This window comes from Sorex fumeus, unplaced genomic scaffold (genome assembly GCF_029834395.1).
Source record: "Sorex fumeus unplaced genomic scaffold, SorFum_2.1 ptg000051l, whole genome shotgun sequence".
Taxonomy (NCBI): Eukaryota; Metazoa; Chordata; class Mammalia; order Eulipotyphla; family Soricidae; genus Sorex; species Sorex fumeus.
The window spans coordinates 38,694,553-38,708,137 of NW_026606108.1; the positions used below are offsets into that span (position 1 = coordinate 38,694,553).

Below are 13,585 nucleotides of genomic sequence, written 5' to 3' on the forward strand. Positions count from 1 at the left end.
TTTTTTTTTTTTTTTTGCTTTTTGGGTCACACCCAGCAATGCTCAGGGGTCATTCCTGGCTCTGCACTTAGGAATCACTCCTGGCGGTGCTTGGTGGACCGTATGGGATGCCGGGGATTGAACCCAGGTTGGCCGCGTGCAAAGCAAACGCCCTACCTGCTGTGCTATCGCTCCGGCCCTAAAAAAAGAAAGAAATCTCAAAACTATTACAATACTCTTGTAGGAAATGCACATGAGCACAGAAACCATTAACAAATTAGACAGCATTCTAGAAATTCATTTTAATGCGAAGGAGAAAGGACAAATCCACATTGTCATTTTCCTTGCTCTTGCTTGGCTTTGCTCTTGCTTTCCCATGTCTTCGAGAAGGGAGGGGAGCAGGCTGTATTTCAAGAACGACGGTCCACACTGGAACGAGTCTCTCATGTCGATAGCTTGCTCCTGGATGGGGAGGAACTTCAGAATCCTTCAGAACTGGGAGTGCGTGTAGGAACAACAAAATAATTTAGATGTGGTCCAGTGTTTGCCAATTCCACTGCATTCCTTCTCAGAGTCACGGGACAGCAGCCGTGTGTTCAAAGCACCCCAGGTGGCTTTTAAAGAACCTGTGAAATCAATCCAGGGTAAGGAAGAGAACTTCTTTGGTGTGGAGAGGTAGGGAAGAGACGAGGAAGAGTCTGGGTCCTTGGAAGATCCTCCTTTCTGGCTAAGAAAGTAGGGGCAGAGGGCAGCAAGGGAGATACAGGGAAGGAAGCAACCGGGGAACTTCACCTTCTCCGCAGAGAGTCCTCCTGCACTGTTGTTCATGTTGATATTCTTCATGGAGAGGAGGGTGATGCTGTCTTTCTCTGCATTGGCTGTGGAGCAACTGGGGTAAGGAGGGAAGGGCAGACCATTAGGAAGAGAAATAGCGAGGAGGGTAATGAGAGGGCTTGGCACAGATAAATATTCAGTGAACTTAGAGGGAATGTCTTCTTTTTAAAAGGTATATTAGAATTGGAATTCCTCTACTTTTCCTGAAGGGAGGATGGAAAGGATGGAAGGGGGACGAAGATTCTACTCCATTTCTGGTCACCTGAATAGGTGACCTTGCCCACCCCTAGCACTGGCCTCAGTGGGAGCTGTGAGGATTTTTCGTGTGTGTGTGTGTGTGTGTGTGTGTGTCTGTAAGAGAGAGAGAGAGAGAGAGAGAGAGATTAGTCCCCTACACCTCTGACAGTCTTACCTTTCAGACAGCCCTGAGCTTCCTGGTTTTCGGGCATCTGTAAAATCCAAAGGTGGAGTTGAAAGTCTCAGCCTGAACCCAGAAACTCACCCAGTGGCCCCTCCCACTTCACCCAGTGGTGCTTATGTGCCTCCTCTTCCCTCACCCTTGGTTTGAATCTAACTCTGGGTCCTCCAGAAAATGGGAGGCAGTGAGGAGGATCCCAGAGTGGTGAAGATGTACCTTCAGACTCCTTATTCTTGCGACACTTGAACCTCAGGCTGACCACACTGACCAAGACGATCACCACCACTACCAGAATGGCAATGAAGCTGATGACACCTGGAGCAGGAGCAAGAGGGGTGAGGGGGGCAGAAGAGGGGACAGGTCGGGGAGGGGGCAACCGCAGCCAAACCTCATCCTAACTAAGAGTGATGGACAGGCTCTCAGAACAAAGTGATCCCCTCTTGAGTGGCCCAGTGAGCCCGTTGCTCCTGGCTAGAGTCCTCACCTCAGCCTGGGTCCATTCTCCCAGAATCTAATAGAACCCAGAGGGCCAAGAAGAGCTGAAAGATGGAGGGGATTAAGGGGGGGCAGTGTCGGGTCTTTACAATGTGGGAGGGGTCCACACCCAGCAATGCTCAGGGGTTCTTTCTGGCTCTGCTCTGAGGAATCACTCCTGATGGTGCTAGCAAGAGCCTTACCCACTGGACTACTACCTCAGCCCCTGGAATCACTTTCATCAGCCTGGAACCAACAGCTGGAATTTGAATTTGTGTTCTGAGACCATGTCACCTGAATCTGGTATGTCCTCTCACACTCTCACCAAATGCAGCCACAGTGAGCACCGTTTCTGAGGTCGGGCTGGGCAGGACAGCCATGTCTTCACTTGTCTGTAGGCTGGTGGTGACTGATCTGGGAGTGACCCCTTGAGAAGTGTCTGAAATGAAATGGATGGACACAGGGAAGGACTGACGACCTTCTTGGGAGGTGCTAAACCTGCCTAGCTCCCCAGCCAGGAAAAGGGCCACAGAAACCCTGACAGTGACTGAATTCCTATCCCAGCCCCCAGAAAGTCAGAACTATGTTTATGGGGATCAGGATGCTTCCCCCATTCTGCTCTGTCTGGCAGCCCTAGGGGACTGGGGTGGGGGGTGGGAGGGCAGTGGCAGCGGGCAAGGCAGAGTCTATCTGTGCTTTGCTGGGGCTGCAGCACAAGGAAAGTGCAGCAGTTCTTTGTTCCCGAGCGTGGATCTAACAGGCTGCCTGATGATGCAGGGAAACTCTTTATAAGTTCCACGGTTGGGGCTGGAGCAATTGTACAGCAGGTAGGACGTTTGCCTTGCACCATGGCCGACCTGAGTTTGATCACCAGGACCCCAGATGGTCTCCCCCATGCACCACCAGAAGTAATTTCTGAGTGCAGAGCCAGGAGTAACCCCTGAGCATTGTTGGGTGTGACCCCAAAAGCCAAATAAATAAATAAACAAATAAAAGTGCCATGGTCCCAAATCTTGGATTGTCCAGAGCCAAGGGTTGGAGAGAAGGGCAGAGATTTGGGCAGTGTCGGTTCATGGGGATCCGTGAGCCCATGGCACCAGCAAACACCCTCCTGCTCCTCTCTCAGATGTGGGGGGCCAGGCTGCATTGCAGGAGATGCTTGTGCCCTTTCCCAACCTCTCTGACCTCGTGCCCCCCACCATCACTTTGAGTTTGCCTATGAGTCTCTTCCCTGTGTTTGTTTGGCCTCAGTTCAGGTTCCTTTTTGTGTGGGGGCGGGGGAGCTCCCATGTAATGCTCAGGAGTCGGAGCCCCTCCCCGTGATGCTCAGCCAACCAGGCCAGTGAGTCAATGCAGGGCCAGAGATCAGGTGCCGCCCAGTTCTGGCAGGACTAGGGCTCTTGCTGCACCCAGGGGTCTTCAGGGACCGTGTGGCACTGGGAGTCACATCAGGTTGGCTGCAAGCAAGCCTGTTCCTAAATTCCTATGCTATTTGTACCTACTTTTTTTATTTTACTTTTTGGTTTTGGAGCCACAATTGGTGATACCCAGGGGCCATGCCTGGAGGTGCTTGCGGGACCATAGCCAGTGCCAGAATTTCAAGACTCTGGCCCCATGAATTTCCTTCCTTCCTTCCCTCCTTCCCTCCTTCCTTCCTTCCTTCCTTCCTTCCTTCCTTCCTTCCTTCCTTCTTTCCTTCCTTCCTCCTTCCTTCCCTTTCTCCTTTCCTCCCTTCCTTCCTTTCTCTTTGGCCACTTCTGGTAATGGTCAGGAATCACTTCTAGCAGTGGTCAGGAAATCATATACAGTACTAGGGATGGGTTGGGCACATGTGAGGCAAGTGGTGTTTTTTTTGTTTGTTTGTTTTTGTTTTTTAAATAAAACATTTTGGACAGAAACTGAGTGTTGAAAGTAGGTAAAGGGATATACCCGATAACATTTCAGCATCTATATTGCAAACCATAAAACCCAAAGGGAAAAAGAGAGACACACAGAGAGGAGAGAAGTATCTGCCATAGAGGCTGGGGGACGGTGGTGCAGGAGGAAAACTGGGGACACTTTTGGTGGGAAATGTACACTGGTGAAGGGACGTGTATTGGGACATTATATGACTGAAACCTGATCATGAACAGCTTTGTAACTGTGTATCTCACTGTGATTCAATTAAAAATAAATAAAGTACATGCCCCCCCCCCAATTTTTTTTAAAATTTTGGGCTACACTGGTGTAACTCAGGGCTTAATTCCTGGTTCTATGCTCTGGGATCTCTCCTGGCAGGGCTGGGAGAACTATATGCCGTGCTGACCTGGATCAAACCCAGGTGAGCTACATGCAAGAGAATTGCCTTACCCCTCCCCTCTCTCCAGAAACCTCCATTATTTTAATTCAATTTCTTGTTTGTTTTGTGCTCAAGATTCACTCCTGGATCCGTGCTCAGACCATAAGCAGTGATGGGATGGAACCTGGGTTGACCAGTGTCTCCCTGGCCCCAATTTCATTTCATTGGAAAATTTCTCCTACTGAGGGTCAGAGACAGTGGGACTTCAAGGACTATAGGCACCCCAGGGTTTGATCGCAAAGCCTTGAGTTGTACCAAGTCATGGAGCTCCGAGGGTCTCTGGAGTCCCTCAGGAGGCATCACTTTAAAAGGCATCGCTCCCTCTGCCTGACTGAGTCAATATCCCTTCTTTTCATTTTTATTTTATTTATTTTATTTTAATATAACATATTTATATATTTGGCTTTTGGGGTCACACCTGGCAATGCTCAGGGGTTAGTCCTGTCTGCACTCAAGGACTACTCCTGGCATGCTCAGGGGACCATACGGGATGCCGGTTGGTCACGTGCAAGTCAAACACCCTACCGCTATACTATTGCTCCAGCCCCTCTCCCTCCTTTTTAATAGGAACCCCCCAGCAGTGCTCGGAGGCACAGAAGCTGCCCTGGGCAACCCCCGGCCAGGAGATGTGGACCTGAGTTTACTGCTCGGGCCTGTATTCCGGGGCCACTAGAACCAGACGCAGCCCGCTCAGGGGCCACTGGTGCTGAAGACCTCTCCTGTTTCCTCCCACAGAAGGCGCTGCTGACCCGCATTCCAACCCTGACACCTCTCCTGGCTGGGCAAAGTGTGAGTCTCCAAGAGAGGAAAAAGGCACCTCCCTCAGACAAGACCCAGTGTTTTGCCCCCAGACCTGGAGACTCACCAAGTCCTGGAGTATGCCTCTGTGGCTGGGTCTGAGTGAGAGTCAGCAAGGACAAGGTGGGACCGTCCACGGTGCTTGACCAGGGAACCTCGGCTTTGCTGGATACAGTAAGCAGCTGCGGGTTCCTCCCAGAGGTGGCTGTGGATGAAGGAACAGGCGGGGAGGGCTCAGCCAGTCCTGGCTCTCATTTCCCCTTCCCCTACTGCTGTCCAGGAACCCTCCTATCTCCCCCTGACCTGGGTCTTAGCTGCATCTCAGTTCCTGAGGTCGGCTTCAGAGGATACTCACTTGGGGCTGCTGCCCTGGGCCCAGTCTGACATGTGCCCACGCTCGCACCCCCCAAGCTGCTCCTGCTTCTGCCCAGTCCTGACATCCCACCCTGCTCTGTGCTTGCCCAAATGAGGCTGTGTCTACCTGAATGCACCCTCCCCCATCCAGAACCTCCCTCAAAACAAAAACAGTGTCTTGCCCCGCTCCGCTGGGGACGTCCCTGGAGGCAGGTGTCCTCTGAGCACCGGAGTACCTGGGGTCGCAGTGCTGGGCAGGGGCCTTGGGCTGGCAAGCCCTGAGGAAGAGCTGACTCCTGCAAGGCAGAGACAGGGCCGTGCTGGAGCTAGGGCAAGGGAGGTGACACCAGGTTCCCTCCCCCATCAGAGTCCCCTTGGGCTCCAAGCAGGTCTGAAGGGATGGGCAGTCCGTGGGACTTGTCCCTGCGAGTATAGCCATACTCACCTATGTCGGTGGAAGTTGACTCTATGGTCAAACTGGAATTGCCAAGGCTTCCTGAAACAGACCCACGCAGGCTAAGGACCTGCTGTCTTTCTTCATTCACTCCACGCACCCCCTCACCCTTGGGAACTACACCCACATGGTTTTATACCCGACACAGGGAAGGGGAAAACAGTTTTATACTAGTGACCCACCCAAGGGTAGGGTGCCAGTGACCTGCCACATCGAGATCAGCACCCGTGAATTTAGGTTCTTAGGTAAATGAATTCCCTCAGGGCTTACTCCTGGCTCCGTACTCGGGGATCACTCCAGGTGGAGCATGGGAGAGCAGATGTGGTGCTGGAATAGAACTGGGCTGGCCACATGCAAGCCTCACCCGCTGCACTCTCAGCCCCAGCACTTCTCCACCCCCCCCCCCCTTACAGTGGGTGTGTTTCCCTCAGCCCTGCTCTCCACTCCAATCATTCTATTCTCTATTCTTTCAGTTAGACTGAGCCAACCTGGACAAAATGCCCAGAAGATTAACTTCCTCAGAGTTCTGGCCTACCTGTCATGGAAGTCAGATTGGTACAGACCCAGACCCTCTCTCACCCTTCCGAAATGAAATCCCAGGCTGAGATGCGGATTTTACCCTTGAGCTTGATCTTACCCTGAGAGCTGGATGGCTGCACTGTGGTGGGCTGGGAGCTGAGGCCTGCAAGACAGAGCAAACCACATGGTGTCTCCTGCTGGGTGCAGAGCTTGTAGAAGAGCCTGGGCCTTCGGGCTTTCCCAGGCCCGTGCTAGAAGGTGCACATCCTTGGCAGTGAGCAGAAGGCAAATCCGTAGCACCATCGCCAATACCTCATACTCCACAATGTCATTTTCTGTTTTAAATCCCACAAGGGTTGTCTGTTATGTTTTGGTTTGGGGGTCACAGCTGGTGGTGCTCAGGGCTTACTCCTGGCTCTGTGCTCAGGGATCACTCTGGGGGTGCTTGGCGGATTCATAGCTGGTGCCAGGGATTAAACTGGGCTCAGTCATGCAAGCAAGTGCCTTATTCCCTGTTCTATCTCTCGGGTGCCCCACGTGGTTTTATACTTGACACTGGGCTAGAGCGATAGCACAGCAGTAAGGCCTTGCATGCGGCCGGCCTGGTTGACCTGGGTTCGATTCCTCTGCCCCTCTCAGAGAGCCCAGCAAACTACCGAGAGTATCTCGCCCGCACGGCAAAGCCTGGCAAGCTACCTGTGATGTATTCAATATGACAAACATGGTAACAAGTCTCATGATGGAGACGTTACTGGGCCCACTCGAGCAAATCGATGAACAACAGGAGGGCAGTAGGCAGTGCAGTGCTACAGGGCAGGGGAAGGTTGTTCTACATTAGTGATCCATCTGAGGGTAAGGGGGTAGTGATCTGCCACATCTAGACCAGCGCCCAGGAATCGAGGTGCTTAGGTAAATGAATTTCCTATACGACCGCTGGGTCATGCATTTTCATTTCTGTTTTGGATGGAGCACATCCAGCAGAAATGGGGACTACTATCAGTGCCACACTTAGGTGACTCCGGGGGGCCATGCAGTGCTGGGGATTTATCCCGGACCCCCCCAGGTCCAAAGCCTGCACTCAGTCACTTGAGCCTTCTCTCTGGCCTGGGTCATCTGCTTCCCACCGTGAATACTTTCATCCAGGCTGGGCCTCACAGGAAGGCACAGGACAATGTGGCAATCAGAGAGCATTAGGGAGCAGGGGTTTCATCTAAGCCTCCACATTCTTGAAACCATGTGGTGCAGGGGATGGAAGCCTGGGCTCTCACGTGCAAGCATGTGTTTCTGCCTTCCACTTGAGCTCACTGGCCCGGAAGGCACATCCAAATAAAGGCAGAGGGAAGCTCTAGAATAACCGGTGTATTCGCAGAGGCACAGACTACTTCAGAAGTGGTGGCTATTGGCCCAACCCAGAGAAGCATCAGGGAGCAGAGCCAGAGCCCCCGCCCACTCGTTGTGCATGTATGTTTGTGTCCCTGTGTCTGCATTTCCCGCTGCCTGTGTGAGACCTGAAAGGTCAGGTTGTGTTTGCTCATTTTCCAGAATGAAATCATTCTTGAAACCTGTGAACAATGTGAAAGGAAAACAAGGCAGGGAAGTGGAACCGCCCAGCTGGGTTCCCGTCCCCGAGCTGGGTTGGAGCGGCAGCCGGGGCCTCATCATCAGGGAAGCGCAGGGGGCGTGGGGCCTGGTGCTGCCCAGACCAGGGCAGCCTGCTGTCCATTTATTTTCCTTAGCTCAGACATTCCTCCACTTGGGTAGTATGGAATTAATTGTTTTCAAGCCAAACTTGTACAGGACCTGGTAGGATTCTTCTTTTTCCTTTTCTCCATTGTTCTGCGGAGTCAAACCTAAGGCCTCATGCATACAAGACAAGTGTCCTACTGCTGAATCATATCCAGTTCACGGCCGGGTTTTTCTAGGTGGGCATCTCTGACAGTCTCAGTCCCTCATTAGTGGGGTGTATGGGATCCAGAGGTGGGCTAATACTTGCAGGTGCTCCTGGCTTGAGAAATTTTACAAGCTGGAAAGATGCTGAAAAACATCTTGTTTTATTTTGGAGACCCACCTCAGTGATACTCAAGGCCTACTCCTGGCTCTGTGCTCAAAGATCACTCCTGGTGAGGCTCAGAGAACCACAGGTGGTTCTGGGGAGTGAACCAAGGTCAGATGCATGCAAGGCAAGCTCTTTCCCCACAGTAATAACTCTGCAGCTCCTGAGGAATCCTTTCCATCTAAAGCACACCCTCAGAAAATGTGATCAGGGAGGCCAGAGAGATAGTACAGCAGGTCTTGCACTTCCCTTGCACACGGTCGATCTGAACTCTATCTCTGCTATCCCATATGGTTCCTAGAGCACTGCTAGTAATTCTTGAATGCAAAGCCGGGAGTAACCTCTTAGTCTGATTGGTTATGGCTCCAAAATAAGGAAGGAAGGAAGGAAGGAAGGAAGGAAGGAAGGAAGGAAGGAAGGAAGGAGGGAGGGAGGGAGGGAGGGAGGGAGGGAGGGAGGGAAAAAGGGAGGGAGGGAGAAAATGTGATCAGTTACTGATCTAGCATACTTTGGGGACTAGAGTATAACTTCCATATTTACGGACTAAAGATGTAGCACAGTGTGTAAGATACTTGCCTCACACACAGCTGATCTGGATTCTATCCCTGGAACCCCATATGATGCTCCAACCATGCCACGAGTGATTCCTGAGCACAGAGCCAGGAGTCAGCCCTGAGCACCTCCAGGTGTTACCCAGAAACATAAATACATAAATAAATAAATAGCATTGGTCATTAGCAGGCACTTCACCTCACTGCCCTCTTATGTCCATCTATATACCGAGCAAACATCCTGGAAGGAGTTTGACTCCGGACACCCTCCCCTGTGGAAACGATTAGGGGAGGAACTTAGCATCTCTAGGCCAGGGAGCTTCTGAGTCCTGGGCACACAGACAACTGAAAAAATTTTGGTGATGGGAGTTTTCATTCTTTCTTTCTGGTTTTGGGGGCAGATACAGTGATGCTCAAGGGTTACTCCTGGGTCCTGCACTCAGGAATTACTCCTGGCAGTGCTTGAGAGACCACATGGAATGCTGGGGATCAAAGCAGGGGTCAGCCAGGTGCAAGGCAAAAAGCCATACCTGCTGTACTCTCACTCCCGCCCATGTGATGGGAATTTTCCATCTGCCAAGTCTCCCTCTCTCCATCTCTACCTGCTTCATGCTTCCAATCTCTCCTCCTGCTCTTCCCAACTCCCTTAGGCTGTATTATTTAGAAGTCAGGATCATAGATTCTGGAGTTAAAGATCTCAAGCTTAAGATCAAGTCCTGAACCTGTCACTCTCTAATCCAGGCATCTGTTTCTTTTCTTTAAAATATAATTGTCGGAGGCCAGAGAAATAGTACAGCAAGTAAGGTACTTGCCTTGCATGCGGCCAACCTGGGTTTGATTCACAGCATCCCGTACGGTTCCCTGAGTACTGCCACAAGTGATTCTTGAGAGCAGAGCCAGGAGTAATTCCTGAGAAACGCTGATTAGCAATGTAGCACTGTAGTACTGTCGTCCCCTTGTTCATCGATTTGCTTGAGCGGGCACCAGTAACGTCTCCCTTGTGAGGCTTGTTGTTAATGTTTTTGGCAATTGAATGCACCATGGGGAGCTTGCCAGGCTCTGCCATGTGGGTGGGATACTCTTGGTAGCTTGCCAGGCTCTCTGAGAGGGACGAAGGAATCGAACCCGGGTCGGCCGTGTGCAAGGCAAATGCCCTATCCACTGTGCAATCGCCAAGTATGAACCAAAAATAAAAAAAAAAAGAATTGCAATTGTGGGGGCAGAGAGATAGTAAGGTGCTTCCCTTTCATGCAGCCTACTCAGGTTTGATCCCTGAATACCACCACCAGGAGTGATCCCTGAGCACAGAGCCAGAAGTAAGCCCCGAGCACCTCCAGGTATGGCCCCCAAACTAAAACTTATTAAATAAATAAATGCTCTTGTGTGGGGATGGTATAGAGAGATAGTTACATAAACTAGAGCGTATGCTTCACATACAGAAAGACAAGAATGTTCCTTGGCATCACGTGATCTTTTTAACACCACTAAGAAAAATGCCTGAACATTGATCGGGGAATAAATGAAAACTAGGGAGCCTGAGCGATAGGTAGTACAATGGATACACTTGCCTTGCACATGGCACACCCAAGTCTGGTCCCTGACACCCCATATGGTCCCCTAAGCCCTTCCAAGGAGAGATCTTTGAACTCAGAGCCAAGAAGAATCCCTGAACACCACCAAATCTGGCCCCAAAATAAATGCAATCGAGGATTTCGGGGTGATAATTCAGTGGACTGTGTGTATACTTTGTCACATGGGAGACCAAGGTTAAATCCCAAGCACTCATGACTCCCTGGGCACAAAGCCAGGAGCAGTCCTTAAGCACTGCCAGGTATGGCACCCCAACAGAAACTAAACAAATAAAGTGCAATGGGGGACTGGAGAGACACAGTTTAAAGGGCTGAGCTCATGTTTTGCATGCAGGAAACCTGGGTTTGATTCCCAGCATCCCATGGTCCTACCAGAACTTTTAGAAGTGACCTCCAAGCACAGAGCCAAGAGCAGCCCTAAGCAATTACAAGTGTGTACCAAATCCCAAAATTAAATAAATAAAAGGTCCATGATACAGCAGGTAGGGCGCTTGCCTTACACAGAGTTGACTAAGATTTAAACTTCTGAGCACTATCAGATGTGGCCCCCCAAACCAAAAAACAAAATAAAAAGCAGTTGGGGGCTGGATCTGGGGCTCAAGGGGTAGAACACATGACTAATGAGTTAGTGGTCCAGGCTTAATCCCTAACATCGGGTGTGAGCCTCATAAAAATAAAGCAAAAATGTCAAGACTAAGTTAAATTAAGTGCAATTATTAAATAAATTAAGTGTATTTTCTATACCTCTAGTAACTGGTTATGAGGCTAAGAAACTAGACAGTACATTGGGTATGGTCTCCTGAGCCCACCAGGAATTATTCCTGAGCGCAGTCATGAGTAACCCCTGAGCACCACTGGGTGTGGTCCACCCCTCCCTCCCCCCGAAAAAAATAAGGACACTACATTTAGAGGCTAGCAAAATAGTACAGAGGCGCTTGCCCAGTATATGACTGACCCTAGTTTGATCCCCAGCACTGCATATGGTCCCTTGAGCAGTGCCAGGGGGCACTCCCATGTACAGAGCCAGGAATGGCCCTTGAACACTGCTAGGTGTGATCCCTGAGCACAGAGCCAGTTGTAAGCTCTGAGTACCAGCAAACGTGGCCCCAAACCCTACCACCACCACCCCCAAAAGAAACTATATGTAAAGGACTTAATATATTGTCTGACCACAAGTATGTGCTTTAAAGACTAGATGTTTTGGGCTGGAGTGATAGCACAGCGGGTAGGGCGTTTGCCTTGCATGTGGCCAACCTGGGTTTGATTCCCAGCATCCCGTATGGTCCCCTGAGCACCCCAGGGGTAATTCCTGAGTGGAGAGCCAGGAGTAACCCCTGTGCATCGCCAGGTGTGACCCAAAAAGAAAGAAAGAAAGAAAGAAAGAAAGAAAGAAAGAAAGAAAGAAAGACTAGACATTTTTATTTGAGCCCAATTCTCCAATTCTCTCCCATCCTCCTGGTCCGGGGTTTGTCTTCTTTCTGTAGCCTCAATCAACTCATGCCACGGGCCTGAGAATCCTCGAAAGGATTCCTCAGTTACCAGATGAGGGAAGACAGCAAGTGCTCTGAACTCTTTCCAGGGGAGGTAGAGAAAGTCAGGGTAAAAGGGGTTAGGGTGGTTTCCAAGGACACTCCCAGCCCTGCACCTGCCTGGGACAGGCCAGCAGGTGGGGGGCTGGAAGAAGCAGAGCCTGAGAAAGGGATCTCACCTGTTAGCGCCGCCCACCCACTTCAGCCTATAGCCGGGATCCCAGCCCCAGAAAGAATGTCAGATGTGTGGGTTCAGCCCGTAGTCTTTGGAACAGTGTGACTCCTGAGGACGACTGGTTCTCCTCAGGCAGATGTCCTGCTTTTCGCCTTCCCCCTAGTCCCACAGACCTTCCAGCCGCCCCATTCGAGCACTCTTGTACTCCTGTCTGCTGCTCTGAGCACAGTTCCCAAATCTTTCATAGGGGACTCATGTGGGTGAGGTGGGGGTGGGAATTAGAAACCCAAGGGGAAGTTGCTGGCCTGTGACTCAGAATCTCCTGGATTTCTCATGATTCCCAGCAACTGCTCCTTAATGAGAAGCCCCCCAGGAGCGGCTTCATGGGCATCATCTGAGAAGAGCCCCAGCTGAGGGCGGCTGTTTCTGCAGGGCAACTTCCCCAGACCGTTGGCTGAGGGTGCTGTGACCCTCCTGTTTAGCATTTAGTTCTTTGTATCTAACCTGAGTCCTTTCTTCTGTGAGCTGAACTGAACATCAGTCAATGTAAGGAATTTCTGGCAGTGCTCTGTTGCTCCTCAGAGAAGTGAAGAAAATAATAGTGGAGGCCGGATAGCACAGGGGTGAAAGGACGGCTGGTTCAATCCCTGGCACTGTGATGGTCTCCTGAGCCCCACCAGGAAGGACCTCTGAGCACAGAGCCAGGAGTAGGCCCTGATCACTGCTGGGTGTGGCCACCCCCAAGGATTGCCCCCATACAGACCAACCCACGAAGAACAAGGGGTCGACAATTTCATACTAAAACAGCAGACAGAGTGATCGGCCATCTACCCAGCACCCAGGCTGGAGTGTGAGCTGGGACACCCCAGCACCCCGGGGCAGGAGTGCCTCCACCCAGTCTCTCCCGGAGACCATCACTCCACACATGTCCCAAGCCCAGTCTCTGAAGGGACCCCAGAGCCCCCAGCAGGCTTGAACTATCTTTGGCTTGGCCCCTGACTGGTAATGGCCACCTCCCAATCCCACTGGTTCCCTTCACTGAAAGATCCTGGAATTTCCCTAGGCACAGCCCGGATGGCCAGCTCAAGGGGTCTGAGTCCAGGGCCGGGACAGATACCCAGCGCGTCGGCGGGCGAGTGGCCAGTGCCTCTTACCTCGGAGGAGAAGGAAGCCCAGGATCACCCCGCACAGCCGCGTGGCCCCAACGGTGCCCATGTCAGCCGGGTGGGAGGCGGGTAGGCAGCTGCTGGGCTCTGTCCATAGTGCAGAAGAGAGAGGGAGTGCTGGGGCGGGGGGCGGGGGCGGCGCTCCGGGAGCTTCCTGCCAAAGAATAGAAGGAAACAGATTGGGACTAGCTCCAGGGGCCCTGCTCTGACGGCAGGCCCGTGAGGATGTGAGGCTCAAGCACTGCACCCAGGGCTCTGCGTGCGCAAAACCGCTGGCCCACCTGGCCCTGCGCCCCCTGTCCCCAGGGCCAGAGGGTCCCAGCACACACCACCCAGAGGGTTCCTGGCTAAACA

General features: G+C 51.8%; 1 protein-coding gene across 1 annotated transcript; it reads right to left on the reverse strand.

Annotated features, from left to right (window-relative positions):
- Positions 1–272: 272 nt before the first annotated feature.
- Positions 273–13,351, reverse strand: ECSCR (endothelial cell surface expressed chemotaxis and apoptosis regulator). Its single transcript, XM_056124583.1, has 10 exons — positions 13,220–13,351; positions 6,287–6,331; positions 5,641–5,691; positions 5,432–5,491; positions 4,909–5,046; positions 2,031–2,144; positions 1,448–1,546; positions 1,226–1,262; positions 772–868; positions 273–605 (listed from the first exon to the last, which is right to left on the reverse strand). Exons 1-10 carry the CDS (start codon positions 13,278–13,280, stop codon positions 597–599), a joined length of 711 nt encoding a protein of 236 aa, XP_055980558.1. The 5' UTR covers positions 13,281–13,351; the 3' UTR covers positions 273–596.
- Positions 13,352–13,585: the final 234 nt, after the last annotated feature.

What these genes read in the sequence shown, in the direction of transcription:
- ECSCR (XM_056124583.1), bottom strand. Translation starts at nt 13,280, where the DNA reads ATGGGCACCGTTGGGGCCACGCGGCTGTGCGGGGTGATCCTGGGCTTC. An exon ending in GTCAACTTCCACCGACATAG is followed by an intron (nt 5,492 to 5,640) that starts GTGAGTATGGCT and finishes TCTGCCTTGCAG; the next exon opens with GAGTCAGCTCTTCCTCAGGG. An exon ending in AGCTCAGGGCTGTCTGAAAG is followed by an intron (nt 869 to 1,225) that starts GTAAGACTGTCA and finishes TCCTTACCCCAG; the next exon opens with TTGCTCCACAGCCAATGCAG.